Below are 24,403 nucleotides of genomic sequence, written 5' to 3' on the forward strand. Positions count from 1 at the left end.
AACCTTCCCAGACACCTTCCTGCATTATTCAGATGCCACAGAAGTTCCCTCTGCCCTACCTCCTGCTGAGATACTTCAATTATGAAGAAAGGAAAGCTGCTACACTCTGAAAATCCAGAGAACTTTCTCCTTCCTGCTATAGGGCACATGGCACAGGAGAATTGAAGGACCTGCAGGATCTCCTTGCAGCCACACAGGGCTAGTTTTTCTTTCCCCCAGGTTATTTTGGCTACTCTCTAAGCACCAAAAGCAACTGTTTGCCCAGCCTTTGTTTACTGGTTATCCCAGCCTCCCACATGCAGACACGCTCATTTAAGATTACAAACGAGCCCATTCATCTTTACTTAGATACTTGGGCCTAACGTGCTGTTTAACAATTTAAGAATGAATTATACTTCTTTCTGAATCTATCACAATGTGCAAGCCAGGCCTCCCTGAAATAGAAAGCTCTACATCATTGAAATTAACTTCTCCCCCTGTTTTGGTACAGATGAGTAATCCTTTTAAACAGCAAAACGTGCTGTTACGCAAACAGGCAGCACTTACACTAGTTTTAATTTTCCTTCAGTGTTTTCACCCTCTGATCAGTGAAGTTTCAGAGGATAATAAACTGATTTAATAAATTACTGAGAACACCAGTCCCTATAATAGCAACTGATTAAGCTGATCACAGCCTTCCAAGCAGAATCTTCTTACAAAGGAAGAAGAAAAGGCCTGGGAAGGGAGAATATCAATAGCTGTTGCTTCCCTGATTATAATTCTGTGGTAGACTGTCTAAAAATGACATTTAACTTTGCAGACCTGTGCTCTGCCAGCTCTCTGTCCTGCTTAACTGGCAGTAGGGACAGGGCCCAGTTTCCACAGCACACCCTGCATCAGTGTTGGGTCTCAGCCCTGGGGAAGCTGAACTACCCCATTTGAGAATATATATAATATACAGAGACAATAAATTAGGTTTCTGGAAATCTTTGAGTCAAACTGGCTTTGTTCTCTTCCTAGATGTCCACTGACAGAAATGTTAACTGTACGTTCAATAAAACGCACAAAAGTAGAAGACCTAAGAAATATGGCAGACTGCAAGTTGCTGGGGGCAAAGGCCACATGTGCAAACCTGTGCTGCGTGCTTTCAGAAGCCCAAGTTGTTTAGACTTCAGCTGTCTTACACGTATCAATAACTTCCTGAATTTGCAAAGGGAACTTTCTCATAGCTTCCTCCACCCTAGAGCTGACATCCAAACCCTGCTCAGCTATGTTTTCAGGAGATAATGGGAGTGAACAGAGATAAAGGATTAACCATGAAATGAGAAAATTCACTTACTGGCATAACATATAAATACACCTAGACCCCAGGGAAAGTTTAGTATAGGCTGCATTTCCCAACGAGGGAAATACATAAGGAATGATTATCTTAGCTATGGCATAACCTTTTATTCTTTCAGGAAAGTTTAATTTGTAAAGGAGTCTGCTCCAACTGTTTCTTCCTGAGGGAATCCAGAAAAAAAAAATCATTTACTCATCCTTCCTTCATGCTGTAAGGTTTAAACACCTTTTGTTTGTTAAGAGCATCGGTTCTTACATCTTCCATACTGACTCCCTGGTTCATCTACAATATTAGTTTCTCTTTCTGTGCCTGTCTTTCCTAGAATGAAACAGTCATTCTCATTAGTTTACTCTTCTCCCTTCCAATTTCATTAAATATGTATCAAGATTAAAGCACCCACTTCGTTTTTTTCCTCCTCTGTTGACTGTATTTGATCTAAAGAGGTGATTTTGTGACTCAGTTATTTCCCTGTTAATTGCTTTTGATACCAGAGAATATTTTGCTGGCATACTACATAGCTACAGTTTTTCAGCTACATAGCCTTCGCAGCAGCTGAAACAGAAGCAAACTCCTTGCAGCACACTTAATATTCAGCACAAGTTAGATGTAGCCATGGTGACTAGCAGGAAGGGCATTACTGTCCCAAATACTGCCTTTAAAGTGGGGAATCTGTGCCCTCATCTTAAGGCCACATCGGTGTTTTTGATTATCTAGCTGCTTAACCATGGGGATGTCTGTACTCCTGCTCAATGCTAATATACTTTCACTAAATTGAAAAATACTGCATGGGCAGATGAAAACACTGAAAATTGTTAAGACAAGCCATTGCACCAATGGCATCACCACTGACAGCAATCAGAGGCTCATGTATGCACCACACACTGGTTCAGGATCCTGAAAGTTTATGCTTCATTTTCCCTACTGGAATTAAAAATCACAAGACCAGATTGATCTTTAACTGCATTTAATCTACATTATCAATTGCTTTTTGAGCACTACAGAGACAAGTGAGGGTGTAAAAGTGTTTCAGAAGTTTACTCACAGGACATAACCAACTCAACACAATTCCTCTGCAATCAGCAGGCTTCAAAACAGAACAAATGCACAGGGAATGAATGAGTCAGAGGAAGCTGCTGTGCTAGAGGGATGAGCTGCTTCTACTTCTGGTTAGTGTATCAGTATACTTGCACTGCAGATAGTGATGTATTAGGTAAGATATCATGACTAAAACCTATGACTGAGACCAAACAACCCCCAAATTGCCATCAATTGGAGAGATGCAGGCAGATAAAGCGTTAAGACATTTCATGCTGAAACATTTTGGAACATATCAAAGCTGGGAGATTAAAGCCTTAAAAGTTACTGATTTTTGCTGGGGAAAAGCACAAAAAAAAAAAAAAAAAAAAACACAACCACAAACAAGCCAGTCCACAGAGGTTTGGCTTTACATGAATACTGCTGATAAAGGCAAAGAGAATTTCTTGGCCTGAAAGTATTTGGTCTGTGCAAAACAACAACAAAGGATTCCAGAAAGTGCAAGAATTAACAGAAAAATCTATTCTGGACTTTTCTGTTAGAGAATATGCCATTAGGTCCAAGATGACCCATTTGAAAGTTGCTTTGATTTGGTAGGAACGCAACCCTTTGGAGTCCAAAAGCTTTGATCTCAAGTGTCTAAGGTGAGGAAGAATAATTATGAAGGCTAAAATTAATAGCACAGACCTACAAAAATTTTGCTTTGGGGTTGCAGCCAAACAGAGTATTAGAAAACTGACAATCCGTCATTCTTACAATGATACTCATATATTAGCAACCATGAATGATGAAACATTTGCATTATAGTAAGTTAGAACAAAAAATAAAATATTTGTCAAACAAAAAGTTACCAATACAGCTGCAGGGAAAAAAAAAAAAAAAAGACTTATAGTAACAAACTCCGTAAAATAAACTTCCTAAATGCCAAACTTAACACTTCACTCATTTCTTCCAGACCTCTTTGCCATCAGTTCCCAATGCTCTTGTTTATTTTATTGGCAAGAGATGCAACTATTAAAGTAAGTTGCTGACATCTGCCAGAAAGGTCAGTAAATCTATTAAGTCCCGAAGCACAAATCCAGGACTGTTCACAGCTGTGCTGATACCACAACTAAAAGATCTAACGGAAAACAATATTGTTCTCACCTCACACATTCATTTTAGCTCGATTACACAGAGGAGAGGGTAGTGCTGATACCTGAAGATGTGCTGCTTTGACATCTTCAGCCTTGGCTTCCACTGTCCAACACAGCAAACTACCATGTTCCACTGGAGACGTCACACACTTAGCTTATTGCTAACAGGCAACATCAGTTTTCATGATATTTATGAATAGATGCTATCTTGAAAGAATGAGTGTCCCACTTCTTTATTGAGAAAATATCACTGCAATTAAATCTGTGCAGAAAATGTTTTAGATTATCACTTGTATTTCTAAATTGCATTATCTTTCAATTTTCTGAAACTGAAGAAGTGTTCACCTGTATCAAAGTCCCTATGTTAGAACAGCTACTTGGTCAATACCACTGAAAACTTTCACTTAAATAGCAGAAAGTGTGATTACCAATAGCAGACATCACATACGAGCTCTAGCAAAGGGTGTTCAAATCACATTTCTAATTAGCTTCTATGGAGAAGCAGCTGTAAAGCATTAAAATGCTGATTTGCACTGCAGCTGACAGGTATCTAGATATTTTTGACTTTTAGTAGATGAGGACACATACTTCAAGGTGAGGAGAAGAAAATTAAATCTGTTTTCCTGCAGCTTGCACTAATAGCTAGCTACATGCATTGGGTATCATAATAGCAAGCGATGCAGTTAGATTTATTTAATGAGCTGTAATGGAAAGCCTGCTCCTCAATTATTTTCTCTAAACTTTAGTTTGCCAGACATCCTTCACTACAAAATAATTAGCTCAGAAAGAGGTCAGAGTAAACTGGACCCTTTTAATCTACCTCATCTCCTTTCCAGAAGGATCCTTCAGCAGTAGCAACTGATCTTAAAGTAATAAATACAGAAGATGAAAAGTAAACCAGCGAGTTAATTTAGGCTGTCACAAAAAAAAAAGCTCAAGTAAACAACTAAAATGGGCTCTCAGGTCCTTTAAAACACTAGAGAATATACTTTTAATTATCTCCAGGCATTGCTTAATGAACAATGCAGTTTTTAGATATCCCTTTATGAAGGTACACTCAGGTACAGAAACAGTGTTTGAAGACATTAAAAAATGAATACTCAAAAAGGAAAAAATTAGAAAATTGAATCCCAGCCACATTTCGCTGTGCATCCAAAGCGAATTTTATCACTTGCTTGTCTGAAATATCTCACATCCACAAGACATGGCCAGAGGTAGAGAACAAATTACTTGTTTTCATTAACTGAAATTGGACAACTGCACCCGGCTTTATGCTCCTCTCTCCTTGGTGCTCACTATAGAATAGAATATTGAGTAGTCCACAAATTCACTACAACAATACAAACGCTCTGCTGTAATCCCTAATCCACACAGGAGTTTTGGTAGTAAACATCACATCTAGACTGTAGGTCACAACCATATAAGTGACTTTGGAGCCTGAACCGTATTTCACTTGTAATTTCATGCCACTACTTGAGTGAGTGATATTCACCAAAGTCAAGTCATCATGGAAAAATTGCAAAGGTATTGGCTTCCATCAGAAGCATTTTAACATTGGAAGTCTTACACCTTGATTGCAGTCTGAGAATTACTTAACTCCTTACACTGTGACTTCATGCACCTGGTAGCATTAAACCACAAGGCAGAGGACCATGTTGAAACCAGACATCATCCAGAAGCTGAATTTTAATGAAATACAAATATCAGAGTACGTTTTGTGATAATTTTATTCTAATGAGAGTGAAAAGTATGTTTTTCTCAGACTTGCAAATGTGTACGCCTAGCAGGACCAACCTGCTGCCGCTTACCAAGGGGAGATGTCACTGATAGTTATTTCAAAGCTGTTATGAAAATCTAAATAAACCTGAGATGATTTTCAATGAATGTTAAGGGCAAAAAGAACCACCTCTTCATCCTGTAACTTAATTTACAAAAATAATCCTTTTATAAGTTGTTTGAGACAGTTTTCACGGCTTCTAAACCAGAATTTGAAAGAAACATTTAAGAAAAGGTTGTAGAAAAACAGTTGCCTAAGAAAAGCTTGTTGTTCCCTCCCTCCCCTCAAATACTTCAAGGTTAAAAGCTTTAAAATAATCATATTCAAAATTCAGTACGAAAAACTGTCACCACTTTGTCCTAAGCACAGTCACTCTATTCAGAGATGTACTAACCAGATGCACTTTAGTGCATTTAAGAAGAAAAAAATGACTTTTACAGTGCTTGTGCCTAAAGATGAAAAGATAATCTCTTTAGCTGCATAAATCCTTTACTGTTCCATTTAAAGATCAAAACGAATTCAGGTTTTAAACCCTTTTCTATTTCAGATACTAAGAGCACGATTTCTTTCAATTAAAGCCTGGCAGATGTGGTTAATGGAACAGAGTTGTATTTGCTACATACCTGATGCTGCACCAAATTACACATTAATCATCCCTTGCCTTTTCTTTTCAATATGCTGTGCTTTGTGGCATGCCCCTCAGACCAAATTATGCTACATGTGGTTAAGCCGAGTAGCCTTACCTACATTTGTTTTTCCATTCAGATTATCCCATATGGTTACCTTCCGAATTACTTGTACTGCAATATAAATATTAAAAAGTCATGGGGACTTATCTTTAAAAGGGAAGAAGGGGATTTGGCTGCAGCTACCTTTGACACTAACTGAAGAGATAAGCTCCAAGACTCCCACCAGGAAACTTTCAAACAAGCTACAGAATGGTGGAGACAGCACGAACAGGGAAAAGTGACCAACCCTACAGGATGAGAGGATGAATGAAATGGAAAAAAAGTTGGTCAAAGGCAACTTTATCAGAGGTGAAGACAGATGACATTACTCAGGGAAAACATTTCTTGGACTCCTTTATTAAAAGGTCTAAAAGACTATTGCTGTCTTTCAAAGATAAGTGGTGGCTGCAGGTTGCATTCTAGGCTCCCAATATTTAGGTGTCTTCCAACCATAAAACAGCCGCTCTAATTCTTATTGCACAAAGTCCTGCTGAAAAAAACAGCTAAGCAAAGAGCCTGTAAAAACAGCAAAAGACATTAAAAATGAATGAACAAAAACATTTTCAGAACTGCTACATTTTCACAAAATACAGCTCAGGGGAACAGAGTAGTGGTGGAAGAAAGACAAAAGTTTTAACCTGGAACCACCCTAATGATCCCCCAAGGAAAAATAAAATCCCATGCACCCTGCTTATAACATTTTTCTCCTCAAAATCAAATATATTTGAGTGTGCATGTCACAATATGAAAGACTTTTTTTTTTTAATCTCTGAGCCAGAAGGTTGATTTTGCAATTGCATTGTCATATTGTATTAAATATATTAAATTCATTCAAAATTGTTACTGCCTTTCAGTCACAGGTGCGGATTTTGACCGGCTACTGTAAAGAGGACGTTAAGTCTTTATGTATTGCCTCTGTACATACATACCACACCATGAGGCTGACAGCCCAGCTGAGCTAACACTTCCAGAACAACCCTGATGCTCCGAGACTGCAGCATTTTCAGTGCTGCCACGTTCAGCTTCAGCACTGTATCACCACAGAGCTTTGCACGTAACATATGTTTCAGAGATGACTGATGCTGCGGTTCTCATTCTTCAACAAGGGACAACACTTGTACTAAAACACTGTCATTTACACAAAAGGAGTCTTAAAACTGAGTAAGAACGGGCTGTCAGGCAATATGCAAATAACCGAATGGTAAAACGTGATGCATATGAAATTTAAGCACTTAGCCACAGTCACTGATTTCTGTCAAGCTAGACCATAGAATACGAAATACCTACCCGAAGTACTTCTGAACTGCCTGTGTGAAGGTTTTCTTCTACACGTAGCTAACCCCAAGTACATGGCAAGATGTTTCTTTCAAATTACATTCAACAATAGGTACAGCCTTCTAGTACAAGGTTTACAATGCCTTGAATAATTTAAAATTTTCAATTACTGCTAAGGGTGAAAAGGTAAAAATATGACTTTTTCATTTAAAGGAAGGTCAGAAAATACATGATATCAGTTTGTTCTGGATAATCATACTAACACAAACAATTTCTTCAATTTTTTTTGAGCTATGTCTTGCCTAGACTGTTGCCTTTTGGTGACTCAACAAGGCAACTAGGACATTGAGGCATACAATGTGCTTGTGCAGCCCATTTTATTAGGTATACTCTTCCACTACATTTGGATTCCCTCATTTTGGAGTTTTTCTTACCTATATAAGGCATATCAGCTTTCAATGCTGCCTCTACTAACACCCTTATGGACAAAACAATTGAAATATTTGCTAGTTAAGTGGACAGTGGATTGAAAGCTGGCTGAGCTTTCAGGCCCTAAGGGTTGTAATCAGCAGCTAGGGGGCTGGACAGTCACTAGTTGTGTACCCTAGGGGTTGATATCAGGGCTAATACCATCGAACATCTTTATCTGAGACCTTGATGGAACTCTGCCCTGTTCTTTTAACTCAAGGCTGAACATTGATGTAGCAAGAGACAAGGGCAGCTTTACACTTGCTCATGCAAGCTACAAGAATTAGATGGAGACCAGCAATCCATTTTGCACAACACACGCTTGAGATGAACAGCTTGACTTCTCCCAACCATAGATTCAGATTGTTCACCTAGAAACAGAAGCAGCCCCCGAAGCGCCACAAACTGCCTGTCTGCTATTCACTGCCTGCTGGCAATAATAAAACACCAGAGTCGATACGAAAACCTGCAGTGTTACAGACTGACCTGCATTTCAACTTCTCTTCCCCTCCTCATTTCTATGATATAATGGAACTCGCTTACCGCTCAACAGCATTGTAATTAAATAATCAAAAAGCAAACAAGTTTCACATCTGACAGTCCCCAGGAGAAACTTGATATACATGAAAAAAGCATTTTAGTTTACTTAGGGCCATTCTGGTAACAACAAGCTCTGAGGGATATAATTAGTACCCTGCAAGTCAGCATATGAAAAGGCTTAATTTAACTGAGATCAGAAGTAAAGAATAGCCATATAAATGAAAAGCGAAGCCACAAATCCACGTAGGACTGCCACAACTAAGCATTTTTATGATCAGGAATTCTGAAGTTATAATTTACATGTTTAGCATTCTGATTTCTGCTTATCCAGAGGGTGTTATTTTGGACCACCATGATATAGCTGAGAGTCTTTAGCACGGGTCTTCAGCAGTTCTCCCTGGGATGCAGGAAAAGACAATGTCAGGCAGCTCATTTTTACTCTCCAAAAATAGCTACTGAATTGGTTTCTCCCTCTAATATAACCTATACTCTTCTGCATATTAAAACCTTCCTATTGCTTTTAAATACTCACGGTCAGAAAAAGAGAATCCTTGTATCACCAACATCCCCACAAACTTTGGGGGGAAAAAAAGCATAAGTTATCATAGCAGCCCTATTGGGAATGCTGGAAAGCAGCTTCTTTCCATTGGAACATGCTGGAAAGTAGCTTCTTTTAAACCAAACTAGATTATGAAGACTGCCTAACAAGGGTATCCCCACAGACAAAGAAAGCCCAGTGTTAGGAAAGGCAGCTGTTGGAGGCAACAGCATGCCCTGCAGCTCAGGCAAACTGGATGCTACTGCTGCACGGCATTAGACCGGTCCCACAGTTAGCTGGGCTTTCCCAGAGCAATGTGGTTGATATGGAATCCAGCACTAACTTTGAAATAGGGCTTGATTTTGATCATTTGCTTTATATTCCAGACATCCAATAAAATTCCAGACAGCAAGTTGTTCCAGCACATTCAGATTTTTCACATACAAAGCAAAGGAAACATTTCAAAAGCACGACTTGTAAAGCTTTTGCTCCTTGCTGTTACGATTTGTTGTCATTGGGACAGCCTTTTTTGGCTGAAAAATATTTATTGTTAAAGGTCACAGAATTGTGTCTCAAACAAATTAAGAAATAAATGGCTGTTGACACTTCCAGAAGATGATTCATCTGTCCAAGAGTTCCAATAATGAAAGCAACCCAGCTGCCTCTCAGGTATGCTGGAGAGCACAGCAGCCGCCAGCTAACCCAGAAATCTGTCTTCACTCTCCTGTCACTTTGTTAGCTGACTTCTCAACTTCTTCATAACCACAGCAAGAATTTCTTACTCTCAAGCTTGAAAACAGATGAAAAACTTAGGAAAGTCAGAAAACCACTGATGTGTGCAGCATACTTACTATGTGATGTGTCGCCACATACTTACTGGTGTGTCTCCATACTCACTATTTCTATTATTAAGCCCTCTTTATGTGAAGTAGAGATTCTCCGTGTATGAGAATTGACCAGGGAGACAAAAAAGGCTGATGGATTGACACTAATCACCACCTACAGAAACTAGTGCAATAGCAGAACAATTTAGCAACACTAACAAGAGAACCCCAAGGGCAGCTGGGCAAATTCCAGTGCCTTTAACCCTAAACGCAGGTCAGTTCACAAGACGTGCTAGCAAGAGGAATACAGCCTCCTTGCTGGAGATAGCCTGGTTTCTGAAGGTTAGTCTATTTTAATGAGCTATTAAAGTGCTAGAGGTCTGTTTAGACAACCCTCAAGTGAAAGGCCACCAGGAGGCACAGCAGAGTGTATCTGATATTTTATCTTGTCTGGGTAATCTCTCGATAAAAAAAATAATAGGGTTTTATTGAGCGATTATTCTTCTCATCTTTTGCTATTCACAGGAGTTTACGATGACTGTTTACTGATCTCTTTGGGAAAGAAGCTGACATTTACTGTTCTTACTCTGCTTCTCTGATCTCAAACAGGCCCTCCAGCTATCACCATGTTCAGCAATGGTTCTATAATTTCAGAAGAAAGATTGTTACAAATCTGTGGGACTAGTGTTTGAAACAGAAGCATAGCATTGCACTTGGCAGACAACACAGAAGACTAATCATTTATGATTTTCAAAGAAAATCTCTCCTCACTATTAACTGCTCACCAGTTCTGTGGAACAGAGGTGGTGATGATCATCAGCTCAGGACAGGAGATAAATAACCAGAGCAGTGATCTAAGAGCCCATATCCAAGAATGTGGACTTCTCAAGTGTACATGTGAAGTAAAAGTTTCCCTCCTTCACACAACTCAGTTTGAGGTGTTACATGATCAGTTTTCAGATCTTGGTTTAAAGCAAGACTTTTTTTTTTTAAATGCAACAAATTAGAACCAGAAATTTCTAACCAACAGTGTTTTGAGTCAAGATTATGTATTTAGGACTTAGTGCTCCTGCCTCCTGAAGACTAAGGATCTATTTAAACTCCAGGAGGCATGTGGAAGCCAGCTCCAGCGTGGTTAGGGAAGAACACTGACTGCTGGAGGAGAAGCAGCCAGCAGGAAACGCCACGGTGCAGACACAGAACTGACAGCAGGGAAGGAAATATGCTTCATCCTAACCAGTAATTGTCTCAACACGCATAGATCAACTGAGCTAGCAGGAAAACATTGATTTCAAAAAAAAGGTTTTCATTAGCACACTGTGCCTGTGTCTCGTTCTCTTCCCTTGACAATTCAGCTCCCTGTCCAACACCAGCAGTCTTCTGTGTCCATCTGTAAATGGTTGCTGCACGCAAATCGATCTCAGCTACTTCCTGCAACCTTAGTATGGAAGGTGGATGACTGACTAGAAGAGCTTGCATCTCGTCAGATGCAGGTGGAACAGAGCACGAGGGACAGAAGACATGTCCATGGACTGAGGAGGAGTAGAGATGGGAGAGCCACAGAAGTGCTGTCACCTGGTCAGAAGGACACATCTAGAGAACAAGGAAAACGATCCATGGAAGACCAGATTTCATTACTTCTACTTCTCCCATAAGAAACTCGTTTGTACAATCCAGCTGTGGTTACTGCATGTCTAATTTGCTTCTAGACTGCGTAGCAATAAGGAGACCTTGTTGGGAGGGTATTTTATCTCCCAGCTTAGTCTGAAAATCCTCTAAAGAAATACTTCATAAAAGTGATTGATTTGTTCCAACCAGCATGCCTTGCTTGCAAACTAATTAGAGACATACCTTAGAACAAATACCATAGCTACTGGATAGTGCTTATTTTAAAGTCAATAAAGGTCAGAACACTAAATACTCACAAGCTCATTTTAGGAGTTTCCTATGTGCCAGAATTTTGAAGATGCCTCCTTTAGTATCCATACAGAGAGCTTTATCCTCAGTTGTATAATCTCAGTGGCAGGACTCAAACTCTGCAGCTCGTAAAAAAGCTAAATAATCTTAGTAATTTTAATGGAGAAAACAGTTGCTAGATCTGACCATAATCCCTTAAAGTCACTGTACCCTCTTCAACACTGGAGAGCCAGCTATTTCACAGGGCTTTCAAATTCCACCTGATCTCATTAACTCTGTAATGTCTACAGGACAGACATTCATTCCTCCTTCACTTGAGTGCCTTTTTCACCATAGCAACAGTGAAAACTACACGTTTTACCTCAAGATATAAATTAAATTCTATCTTAATTTAAATCACACAGTGTGTAAATAGTTCAGAGAAAAAGATCTCATCTTTCTGCTACAGAACACATACATTCAGCAGCTACACATATACATTGCTGCAACAACTAAAAATGGTTCCTCCTTCTATGGTGATGTCTTATGACAGCAGTTTTTTATCTTCAAATGTAACGCTTAACCCCAATCCCAAATGATTGCTCTTTGCTCAAGATGCCTCTCCCTGTTTTGCACTACAGTGTAAGTCAGCAAGGGAAAGCAGTCAAAGCTTTGGATGCTGCAGATTTACTTTCCAGGGGCACAACACTCAGGAGAAAAGCCGAATCATTGCAAGTCCAAGGTAGAAACCTTTCTATCAAGGTTTCTTTTCTGTATCTAGAAGAAAATATGAGATGGAGGAGTGAGCTATTTCCCCCTCCCCCCCTTTTTTTTTTTTTTGAATTCTGAATGCCAAACACCTAATCCTGCTCAGCTGGCTCCCTTTTTGTGGTGTCCAAAACACAGGACAGTCTATGCCATCAGTAGCTAAATATCACAAACTGAATATGGAACATAATTTTTGCTAGACTTTTGGCCTTTAAAACATCCTGGAACAAGATTTACCTGAACTCTGTTGCTGGCCAGAAAGAAGTTCTTTAGTCACCTTCCTTATACACCTGTTTGCAGGTTCATCGATCTCTTAGGTAGATAAGCAGAGATGAAGATAGGATAAAATGTTACACGTGTATTATCATACCTCTGTCACTGAAGTCATCCACCAGCACTATCTCTGCTATCAGCTCGGGAGGGGAGCGGTTCAGGACGCTGTGCACTGTGCGGAGGAGAGAGGACCATCCTTCGTTGTGGAACGGTATGATCACACTGGTGTTTGGAAGCTTCTCCAGGTATAGTTTATTCTTGCAGCTAGACATAGAAGAATAAGGTCAAAGGTGGTGCCAAGAAACTCTAGCACATATTAATTGCCATTAAGCAACTCAGTTCATCCCATTTATTCAACTGCCTGAAAAAAACTTACTCAAGACAACACTGACCTGGTCTAGCCTACCTTGTTTTGAACACAAAGCACAGGAGAACTGGAATGAGGCTGGAAACTCAGGTTTGCAGAGTCACCATATGGACCCCTCAAATTTGTGGGCATTCCCCCATGCCATTAGTCTCCCTTAACCTTGAAATGGGGGTAATGCTCCCTCGTCTTGCAGGTGTGTTTTCAAGATAGCCTCATGAAGAACATTCAGACTACAGCAGTGAGTGCAGTGTTTATTTTCCTGGGAGTGGAGTTTGAACTTTTTTAAACAGGTAAGATCTAAGGCCACACAAAGCACAGCTGCAGTTAAAATTACCTAACAGCTGTTCACTAGCAGGTAAATCTATTACTTTCCTGGAACCCCAGTCCAGTTGAAAACAGACAGAGTTAACTACATGAGTACAGATTTTTGGAACATATTAATGATAGAGCTAGCAGGGTGGGCTGTCTTCTTTCCACTATCACAGGAGGGAGGCCATCCTCCACTCGCTGCCCTGCCACAACACTGTGCTTATCACACAGCACGCACAAGAGCTCATTTGCAGAGTAGGATTTTAGCACATGCACAGCAGAGTGCACGCACACAGGTAGTTCTCTCCCTGTTCTCAGAAGGGCAGATGGGAACAAAATAGCTCTGGCACTGGCAGCTTTTTCCTGGTGCCTTTCCCAGGGAATGGAGAAGGATACACCTATGTGATACAAGCCCAATAAATCTGTGATTACAGGAAGTGACTGTGGTGCCTGCATGAAAGGACAGTGGCTTATTCTGGGTCTAATGAATTGTCTTGGGGTACTGCCAAGAGTTTGCAGGCTATGGCTGCTTTCATCCAGTCCTTGGCATTGCAATCAACCTTCTTCTGAGGTAGCTGCTAGCTGTAATTCTGTAACAGGATGAAACGAGATCCCCCAAATCTCTTCTAACCCTTCTTAAACTGCAATTCTCATCTTCTGACTTGAACAAGTAGAAACTTTAGCTATTAAGTTTAACCATTAAACATGGAAAGAAACAGTTTCCCTCCAGCTATCACATCCGCAATTGCTTTACAAGACCTGTAAAATTAATATTTAAAAAAAAACAGAGACACTTAAAAGAACTATTAGCTGGGGAAGACATGACTGCTGGAACAAAGGGCTGTATCATCTGGATGCACAAGGTAGATCAGCATGCTCCCTTCCCCAGGGCCCTGCAGTTTCCACATTTAAAAGCAGAGGTGAGGCACTGGTTCACACACATCCACACAGAACATCTCAGAAGTGAGCTGGTTCAGTGTCAGCATGAGTGTTTGGAAATCCACGGGATTTCCAGACCCTGACAGGCGATGCAAGACAGCTGGCAGCTCTGCCCAGGCAGGGGAACGTCGGCCAGAGCTTGTGGAGATAACAGGGCTCTCCCCTCTCCTGGGGTTCCAGAGCTGCACAGCACTGCTGCAAACAGTGGCTGCTTCTGTCCCTCCCCAGGCCAGCTGTTGGGAACAACCTCAACCATGGTCCCAAAGCACAGTAAAAAGGCAAGGCAGATCTCTCTTTTTCACCATTTCTCCTTGTGCTTACACTCCCTTCTACCTCTGGGCATACTTCCGAACTTCCGAATTCCCATACTCTTACCAAAGATAAAAGGCTAGGTAAAACAAGTGCTTTAAAGCACAGCTCGCTTCTTTCTGTAGTGCTCTTTATGGGCTTTACCTCAGCCAAACTTCATTATAAATTGCCCCCATCCAGCTCCCAAATAACATGAAACACAGCACCTCAAGTGTATCTTTTCTTTTAATGGGCAGGGAATGCACAACAAACCTTTCCAGTTGTGAATTCCTTTACTGAAGATCTCCATTAAATGCAGCTCCATTCCCTGCCCACCTAATCCTTGCATCCATTATATACATGCTGTTTATCCTCATCTTGAGACCTCCGCAATTATAACTCACTACTTTGGGGGAAAGGATGTGTCAAACGTCAAGCAAAACCAGCTGCAGCAGGATCATTAATCCCAGCTTAAGGTGTTGGTGACTTAGACACTTCACTTATTAATTTTAACTGGGGACTAGAGTCAGAAGTTTCACGTTTTTAAAAAGTTTAAATTGCAGAATTAGCAATGAGGAATCAGCAACTTTGTGAAGCACTGGGGAATATAAGGTGATATATTAACACCTCAGGTGAGGAAATACTTGTATTGTCTAAAGCTTAAATTCTCAAAGCCCATGGCAGCCCCAAAAGGAAACTATTTAAGTTAACAATCTCAAACTATTTCCTAGAATTTCAGTATTAGCTGACCAAACATCTTTAGTTACCTGAACAACCTCTATACTTAAACATTTCAGCTGCATGCTGAAAGCATTTATAGAGCTATACTCACTACGCTGGTTTATGGGTATACATTGAGAAAGGATGTCAAGATAGAGTATATGGTTAGGCGGCTGTGACAGCTAAAGAGGCGCTCTCAAATGCCCAAATTATAAAAACCAATTTCTGCAAATTATATCTCATGCATAAAGTAAATGCTGGATTCAGATTCACTAAGTTGTGATAAAAATGGCTTTACACAAAACAAGCTTTCACTCAAATGTCTAACAAGGCTTCCAAATTAAAATCTGCAGTTGAAAAACCTCTCAGCTTAGTATCAACAAGAGTTAAACAGGTGAATCAAAATCCAAAATTCAATTGGAACTAGTCTCTACTTAAAAGCCCTGGAAAGGTTTTTATGAGGAAGATGTTATTGCTGACAAAACTCTTCTTCACACATAGAGTGGAGCTACCCAAGTCTTGTTCTGCTCCTAAAAATTTCATGGTCATTTCCAGCTACAGGCATACCTAAGAACCAAACAGTGTTTAGTGACAAAGTCATTACCCAACTGTGCTTAGTGCACTTGTGAAGCAAGTCAGACGTTTACGCCAGCTTGTACTATAGAGAGAAACAGCTCTATCTTGTTAGCTGCTAGAAGTTGTTGGCTATGTCTGTGGGCTCAGGAACTGAACTGCCTACTTTCTTCATCTCTTGCAACATGTGACTCCTCCCGTTTAAGTTCAAGATTCCTTTTGTGCAGGGCTGCAAGTTTTAAGTAATTTTAACTATTTTGGAATTGAAAGTTATTTTTTTCCTGGTTTGTCTCCTGCATTTCCCATTGCAGTTATTACACACTGTCCTTTATGAATAAGATAGCAGTGCCAACAGGAACCCAGCTGTGATAGGCTTGTATTTGACAAAGATACAAAAGACCATAATAAAGAGCACAGTCCTGCAGATGTGGTAATTTAGAGCTTGTAAACTTTCACTTGTTGAAAAGCAAACGATGTACTCACTTTGGATGTCTGATGTCTGGAAGGGAACGATTCAGAGAAATTTTATCACTCACAAAGATATTAAAGCCATTTTCCCTGTATGCCTGGTCCACCCGCTCTGCATCAGTCATTGGGTAAGGTTTTCCCTGTTCTCCATTTCCTACAGACAGAAAGTAAACATGCATCATTACTACTAATTGGTGCTTAACTGGCCAGAAACTAATCCATATATCAAAAGGACGGCAGTTACCTTACAGCCCTTTCAAAAACCCCTTCATTAGTTCTGTGCTGTATGTCATACTTAGCACTAGGTCAACCATATCAGCCTAACAATTTTATTTGATACGAGATTTTGCTACAAACTACTCAGCTGTGCAAATCCTACAAGTTAGTCTTCCTTCTAACATCAGAAATAGATGAAGGGGCTATGGCAATGCTGGGGAGGATCTATAGAGTATTTTTTTTTGTTTCACAGCAGGAAGAATACATATGGTTTAAATACCTCGATGTTGCTTTTTTCAGCACAGATGGATATGTATATTTAACAACCTGAGTTCTGGTACAGAGGAGGAAGAGCCCTTGCAGACACACCAGCGTAAAGCTGTGATGCTCAAAATGGAGCCTTCTATATAATGCAAGACAAAATCCAGAACAATGGAATAAAAATTGAATGAATGTTATGATCAACAAAATTTTTCTTACACTTCTTTTCTTTCTGGATCCCTTACCACTTTTGGGAAAAGCGTAGTGTTTTGTGTGTGTTTTTTTTTGTTTGTTTGTTTGTTTTTGTTTTTAGTAAGCTTCTAAAAATCAATACTGTACCTATCCTAAAAATACCAGAATGTTATCAACATCCTTTCATCTCATAATGGTTATTTTAGAGTTGGTGGAGGCAGCTTTAACTGGGATTACCATGCAATAACTGTTGCATCATGCCAACAGCATCTTGACCCTCAAGTTCAACAATACATTCTGTGCTCAGACTACTAAATAGAATCAAACTGATGTACAAACTGTATTAGAACATGCACCGTAATCTTACATACATACCCACACGCTCTGAGTCCCTCCTTATGGCTTCTTTGTTATGCCAGTCCTTTTTCCTTTGTCCATCACCAAAGTAAGGGTCTTTCTTTTGCCTCACGTATGATGCCTTTTAAACAAAAGATTGGATATATAGAAAACAAGAAAAAAAAAAAAAAAAAAGCTTGTGAAACATTTTTTGATAGCCTCCTACTTCCTGTAAGAGAAGACAATACATCTTCCTCAAGGTCAGACTCTCACAAGCAAGCAGTTTTTAACCCCGAAAGGGATGAGGAAGAAAGCAAGTTTTGCTTGCCTCAAAACAGTACTTTATCTATAGCTAAGTGATTTTTTCCAAGTGCAACATCATGTATGCAGACCAGTATTCTTAATCAGAGAATCTATTAAAAGCTCCCATTTTCATTTTGAAAACATCTAATACATCTTACTTCCTATTTAATTAACAATAAAGCTTTAATGGGTGACCTATTGCAGGATCATTATTAATGAGCACACTACTATACCTGAATAAAATAAAAATAAGATTTAAAAGGTCATTTATTAAGACTCTTGCTGCTCAACTTAAAAGCAAGTTTCACATGAGGCATGAGCCTGCACCGAATGCAATTAGAGCTGCTCTTTTCATGATGTTTTTTCTGAAATTCAAAAGCAATGAGTGCTTTGGGAACAAGTTAGCAAATGAAAGATGGGGTGAATTCTGGTTCAAAGAGACTATGGTGTGTGGAAATAAAACCGCGATACATCTCTAAAAACACTGACATCCCCAGAAAACAAGGGAGATACATATGTATATATATTTTAAATAGGCTTTAGGATCAAGAAGAGAACATCTCTAAGAATGAGAATTTTTCTTTTTAATGCCTCCAACTTGCAGAGCAAGCTCCACAGAATACAAATTTCTATAAAGAAAAAAAGCTAAAGCAGGGAAGTGCTCAGAGGGCGAGAGGCTTCAAGTCTCACTCTAATGGGTCAATCAAACTAAACCACCACCAATAAAAAGCAACAGCTGGCATAGTAACCTTGCATGGTTACCAGATATCTCTGGCATTAAAAGCACAGATGCCATTTGCTTTAATAAACTACAAACTCGTTATTTTCATGCCTAGATTTGTCTTGCACAAGTAGGGCATCTGGGCATTTTACTTGCTATTTCACTCCCTTCTGTCTGCTGAAGCACATCTCACTGCAGTCTGGCAGACAAGCTCTGCTGAGCCTTGCCGTGAAGGTTTTGCAGGTTTATCCCCATCAGAGCAACCCTTTTCTACAGCCAGTAGGAAAGGCACACTGCTAGTGTTTTCTCCACTCAAGCTCAGCACCCTCAGTGCATCAAAGTTGGACTTAAGCTAAGATGTCCAAATGCAGTAGGGAAGCTGAAGGTGCATACCCTGTTTGCCTGGTTTTGGGTGGTAACCCTTAGCAAAGGAACTGCACAAACAGCACGAGTTGTGCTGGCTGTATTACCAGGCCAGAGGGTAATAAACAAGTGGTCCACAAGAAAGAGAGCTCAACCCGATTAAGAGCTGCCCTATGAACTATTAGAACTTGCTTGGGATTTTCTTTTCCATGCAAGAGATTTAAAATCATTCTAGATCCTTTCAAATCAAGGATCACAGAGTGATTTACACTCAGCTGCTTGACTTATCTGGCAAGACATTTTACAGACCTGGCAGAAGTTGAGTTTCATCCAAGAAACCAGACACTCGGTTACACATATCAACAAGTATCAATATCAGAGCATTTCCCTCCCTGCAATTCAGATGTACTTTCACTGCAGGAACACTGATGGGCACTCGAAATGGACAAGGAGTCACACAGCTACTTCTCAGCATGAAGAACTATTACTGAACTTCCACCTCTGTCACCTGGAGCTAACAAGGGTATTCTCTGAAAAATATTCGTGACACAAAGATGGAGGGAAAGGAATTTCTCAGGGCTTCACGGGGAGAGTGAGACCACACTATGCGATAGGAATAACAGTGGTGAAATACATAGCTGCCAGTAAAGGCTGGTTATCAGGAAAGGGCAGTTATATCCAGAAGAAGTGACCACTTCAAAGAAAAAGCCCAGTGGAGTGGTATTTAGATGGTATATCTGATTTCTTTCATCCTGCCCATCGTTATTCATCTTCATCATCTGTTCCTTTATTTTCCACCTGATGAAGTTACCTGAATCAAAACTGATAGCTCATTTTACATTAATAATCACTGCCCCTTTAGCCTATTAATTCTAGTCTTCTAAATCTTTATTTCTGTTCAAATGCTGAAATGTGTGGTGTACCTTCCCAAATTCCAATCTGCACCTATTAGGACACAAAATTAAGATTGTCACCAGCAATCTAATATCTTCAATTCACCTGTTGGCATTTGCTGAGGGAAACAGGCTTTATAAGAGGCACTCTTATAGGGAATAGGCCTCACCTATTCCCAAATCACAGGTACTAGGGCAGTGCAGCTCCAGAGCAGCAGAGCTGTGGTGAAGAAGCACACTATTGTCCCTTTTCCCTTTCTGGAAGGGTTTCTGACCATCACTGAACTCTGATATAAACATCAAACTGAATTGGATAACTGTCCCATTAAACACCACTGTTCTTACACAGATTTCTAGACATATCACCTGTTGATATGAAAGGTATGTTTAAGTGTGAAAATGAACACGTGCACCAGGAACCAAACGTGAAAGAAAAAAGTTTCAGTAGTAGTGCAAACTGAACACAGTGGACAGCAGCACACCTGGGGGAAAAGAGCAAGCATAAAGCTTGTCCTCAGGTCAATCTGAAGCTGGTGTCAACAACACAATCAGAGCACCTTGAAAACCAGGGGGTGCATGCCCAGACCAGCCATAAAGCTGTCTGTTCCCCAGGTCTCCCCATCAACCCCACTAAATATTCCACAGCACACGCTACCGTTTCTTTGAGATTTGTGCCTCTGTTTTACAAGATCTCCTCTTTGCCAGGCCTGTTCATGGGCCCCTCTCCTCCCTGGGATGCTCCTGTGCTAGCAGGAGCCATGGAAGGCCTCACACACCACACACCTTCCCTGCCAGCAGCTTTTTGCCAACCTCCCTCGCACTCGGCATGTGCAGAAGTGTCATACTGGGCACGGGAACAGCTGGCCAGTTTGAGAACTCAGTATTTTAAAGTCTTTTGTCTGCTCTTTATAGCTCTCTGGACTGGATGAGCAGTACAAGGAGAATGGCTTACAACGCCACTGCCTGTTCCACCATTTGTTGTGATCCAACACTTGTAAAACCCGCTACCTGCAGTTACTCCGGAAATCCCACCCACCACAAGGCATTATAAGGCTGTTTAGGGGCTAGATCTAACCAGCAATATAGAGTGCAGCTCAGAGCCTTGTAACACCATTGTGCCACCCTATGCCAGATGTCCAAATCTCTATGAACTGACCAGGGGACATCAGGCACAATGAAGAAAATTGAAAAACAAAACAAACAAACAAACAAAACAAACAAACAAACAAACAAAAAATCAGCAAAAAGACATCCAAGTTGACAAGAAGCTAGGAAGAATGTTTTACATCCCACCTCTTCAGCAGCTTGAGCCAGAATTGCAGAAGCATCTCGCTCCCTTCGACTTCTAGCCTGTACATGTCCCTTTGGAAAAGCATCCCAGGGGGATTGCTCTATCTGAAATACACTAAGAAGGAAAGGTGGATCTTGAGCTCCTGCACACAACAGCTCAGGAGATGGGAGACCAGCTCAAATTATACCTTAAAGGACTCAGACCAACATCTGCACGAAGCCTACAGAAAGCACCTAACTCTCACGAGGACAAGGAGCAATCTGAAAGCCATTAAAAAGCAGTTTCAGCCTCCATGCTCAGGGTGAGCATCTTCAAGTACTGGGCTGGAGCTGACCTTGTGCTTCTGTTTTCAATATGAGATACTAGGAATAAAGAAATAAATTTTCTGCACAGCTTCAAGCCATTGTTCATAGAGGTCAGCAATGTGCATGTAAATACCTGCAGAGCAAGCAAACAAACCTGACACGACAGCATGCCATCCTCCAGTTCTATTAAAAAGAAGAAATCACAGAGACTGCCACTGCATTATGTGGAGTCCAAATGAGGCATACAGACAGCAGGAAGTCTAGTAGAGACATCACATCTTGCTCTCAAATTTATGCGTAAAAATCTTTGAATTTGGCTAAGCTAAGCTGGGTCAAAGCCACATGTCAAGAGAAAGACTTCAGGAATTTGCAAGCTTCATATTAAGGATGAGGGGAAAACGACAGAGCACAGACATCAGCCATTCAGACCCTTCCAAACTACAGCACTGGGCTTTGGAGAGATAGAATATGAGTTATTTATCCTTAAGTCTTGTACAGAGCCTTTTCGTAAGCTCTCACTCCTGGAGACTCGAAAGGCCTGACTTTTCTCTACATTAGCACTGGCGAAGGAAAAAGAGGTCTGCACAGCGTGACTCATCTGTTCCTCTGCCTTCCATTCTTACAACATTACTGCCCTGTACAAACGAAGCCAGACAAAAGATTCACACAAGATAAACATGGTATTAATCTCCTTTGGATCAACATACCTTTCTAGAAGCACCTTTTCAATCTTTAAGGCTAGACGTAGCTGCAGATGGCCATGACAGACGTGCTGCATTGTGGAGCTGTTTTAGCCTTGGGCAGGTAAGTCACACGAGTCAATACAATTCAGAAATGCTCCACTAAATTTAATTCAACTTGGGTAAGTGTTAAGAGTTTAAAATATTTCTCTTAACGGTATCACTTGCAAGCAAGCTTACAACACTTACATTGCTTTCACAGGTCACTATTAAAGCATCGTATCTGAAAAGCCTGCTGTGAGTCACTGACAAGTTCTGTCAACAATGTCTGAACATTAATTTTAAAGTGACTTTCAGTGCTAGAAAACGAACGTCAGTGTCTTTGCTTCAGTGAACTTGCCAGCACCCACGATCAGCGTAGCCCTGCAGGGAAGGTGCAGTCGCAGCAGTCTGGTAGCAGAGCATTTTGTGCTAGAAATCACACTTTGAAAACCAACTTAAGCAGACTACTGAAAAAAAGTCAATGCAAGTGATAAACATTTACCTTCCCCCCCGAACGCAATTTTTATGCTCATGTCATCACTATTAGCGGAGCAGTGTGTAAAGGTACAGGCAGCATGCCACCACTGTCACAGGGAATATGTGCATAAACGCCCAGTCTCCCTCATTGTCAAAATAAGCAGGTTCCTGACACTGACATTATTTTGGAAGCTTTCTTTCTTTTTTTTTTTTAATTTTATGTCTGAGCTCTAGAAATCCAGACAGCACACATGGACCAGAATGTTACTTTTTTTAGTGGTTTTCTTCAAGGATGCTGCATGGGATTTGACTCATTTATGCAAATTAAGTAACTCGATGATACTCCTTCAACAGAAGCTCTAGACGGATATCTAAGCAGTCTGCAAAACACAGAAAGTTTTCTAGGACCGACTTTGCCTTCACTATTAAACAAGCATCTCATTTGTGGGGAGCTAAGTCTTACCTGGAATACTGCATTTCATGTAAATTTTCACTTTCATCCTTTTTCCCCATGAATTCTAATTGCATAGTCGAAGGTCTAACATTTTTGTCCAAAACCCACAAGCACAACCCCCTCCTTATCTGTATTTGAACTGTGAAATACAGAATCACAGAATCATCTAGGTTGGAAGAGACCTCCAAGATCACCTAGTCCAACCTCTGACCTAACACTAACAAGTCCTCCACTAAACCATATCATTAAGCTCTACATCTAAACATCTTTTAAAGACCTCCAGGGATGGTGATTCCACCACTTCCCTGGGCCATTGCAATGCCTGACAACCCTTTCAGTAAAGAAGTTCTTCCTAACGTCCAACCTAAACCTCCCCTGGCACAACTTCAGCCAATTCTAATGGCCACTGTTTGAACATTGAAGTTACCTACTCCGCACAGTTAGGGTAAATTGGCATTAAGGATCTGGATTTCTGTCCCTGTAAAACAGGTCAGCAAACAGAAGTACCAGGCTATAGACTTTGTAGTTCTGTTTTTCTCCACCTTAGCTTCTCATTTTGCAAAAATCTGTTCATTTTTTGAAATGGTCAGTTGTAAACAGCAAAACAAAGGGGAGATTTCAAAGCCCAAAAGGTTTATTGCAATCATCTAGTCAAGTTATGTAAGTGCACGGGCCATTGAATTTTATCCATTAACTCCTAGAGCAAGCCCATAACTTCTGTTTCAGCTCAAGCACATTAACTTTTCCTTAAAAACTGGAAGCTGTTTACCACTAAGTGATTACTTCTCCAGCAATACCTTAAACTAATCTCCTGCCTGCTTCCATTTTTTTTTTTTAAAGTAAAAATGAATTGAAGTAGAAAGGCTTATTAAACAATATATTGAAAATGGATTTAGACAGATTGCTGTAAATAAGCCCCTTCTGTTGTCTACCATGCTGTTACTTAACATGCCACCAAAGGAATCGATCAGCATTTAAACGCCAAACACAAAAATGGAATTTTAATCTTTTCTGTAATCACTATTTAGTGTGCCTGGCTCCAGCCAGAATACAAGAAGAGTGGATGGAGATGTAAGCCAAGAGCTTTATATACAAGAAGAAAAAAGATTTGTTCAAGTGCATACAGCTAATCATAATGCTGTATGGATTTCAAACCCTGTTCAAACATTTACTCTGTTGAGTTTTCCTTTAATTTTTTTTTGTAAACCAAGTAGCTATAATGAGACCCAAGGAACTATGATCTTCAGATGTTATTAAAAGAATGGCAGATTCACCCTAGGTCTCTCCATTTATCCTAGCAACTCAGCAAGTATATCTTGCATTTATACCTTACAAAATGCTGAAGATGACAAAATGATCCAGAAAAACAAGAGAAATGGAGAGCAAATAGAAAGCATTCATTTATTTATTAAAGGAAGTTTTTGCCTGAGGCAGATGTAGGTAATGTACCTGTGTGCTAACTTGAGCTAGGTCAAAAATATTGAGCAGAAATTCACTGCAAGAGTTCAGTTTTGATTATAACTCCATTAGCACTCCAGGCAGCCACTAGATATTTTAAACCAGCAATTGACAGCACACACACACACAAAAAAAAAAAGGCAGGATTTCCTCCTCTGTTGTTAATAG

The 24,403-nt window shown here is 40.2% G+C and overlaps 1 protein-coding gene across 1 annotated transcript in view; it reads right to left on the reverse strand.

The window, feature by feature from the left end:
- GALNT10 (polypeptide N-acetylgalactosaminyltransferase 10) overlaps nucleotides 1-17,401 on the reverse strand; it is a 39,901-nt gene extending 22,500 nt beyond the window's left edge. The window contains exons 1-3 of the mRNA XM_032196610.1: nucleotides 17,288-17,401; nucleotides 16,259-16,397; nucleotides 12,677-12,843 (exon numbers count right to left, since the gene is read on the reverse strand). Coding sequence (XP_032052501.1) covers nucleotides 12,677-12,843; nucleotides 16,259-16,368 — 277 coding nt within the window. The 5' untranslated portion in view covers nucleotides 16,369-16,397; nucleotides 17,288-17,401. The remainder of the gene's footprint in view (nucleotides 1-12,676; nucleotides 12,844-16,258; nucleotides 16,398-17,287) is intronic.
- Nucleotides 17,402-24,403: the final 7,002 nt, after the last annotated feature.

Source organism: Aythya fuligula, chromosome 14, assembly GCF_009819795.1.
Source record: "Aythya fuligula isolate bAytFul2 chromosome 14, bAytFul2.pri, whole genome shotgun sequence".
NCBI lineage: Eukaryota > Metazoa > Chordata > Aves > Anseriformes > Anatidae > Aythya > Aythya fuligula.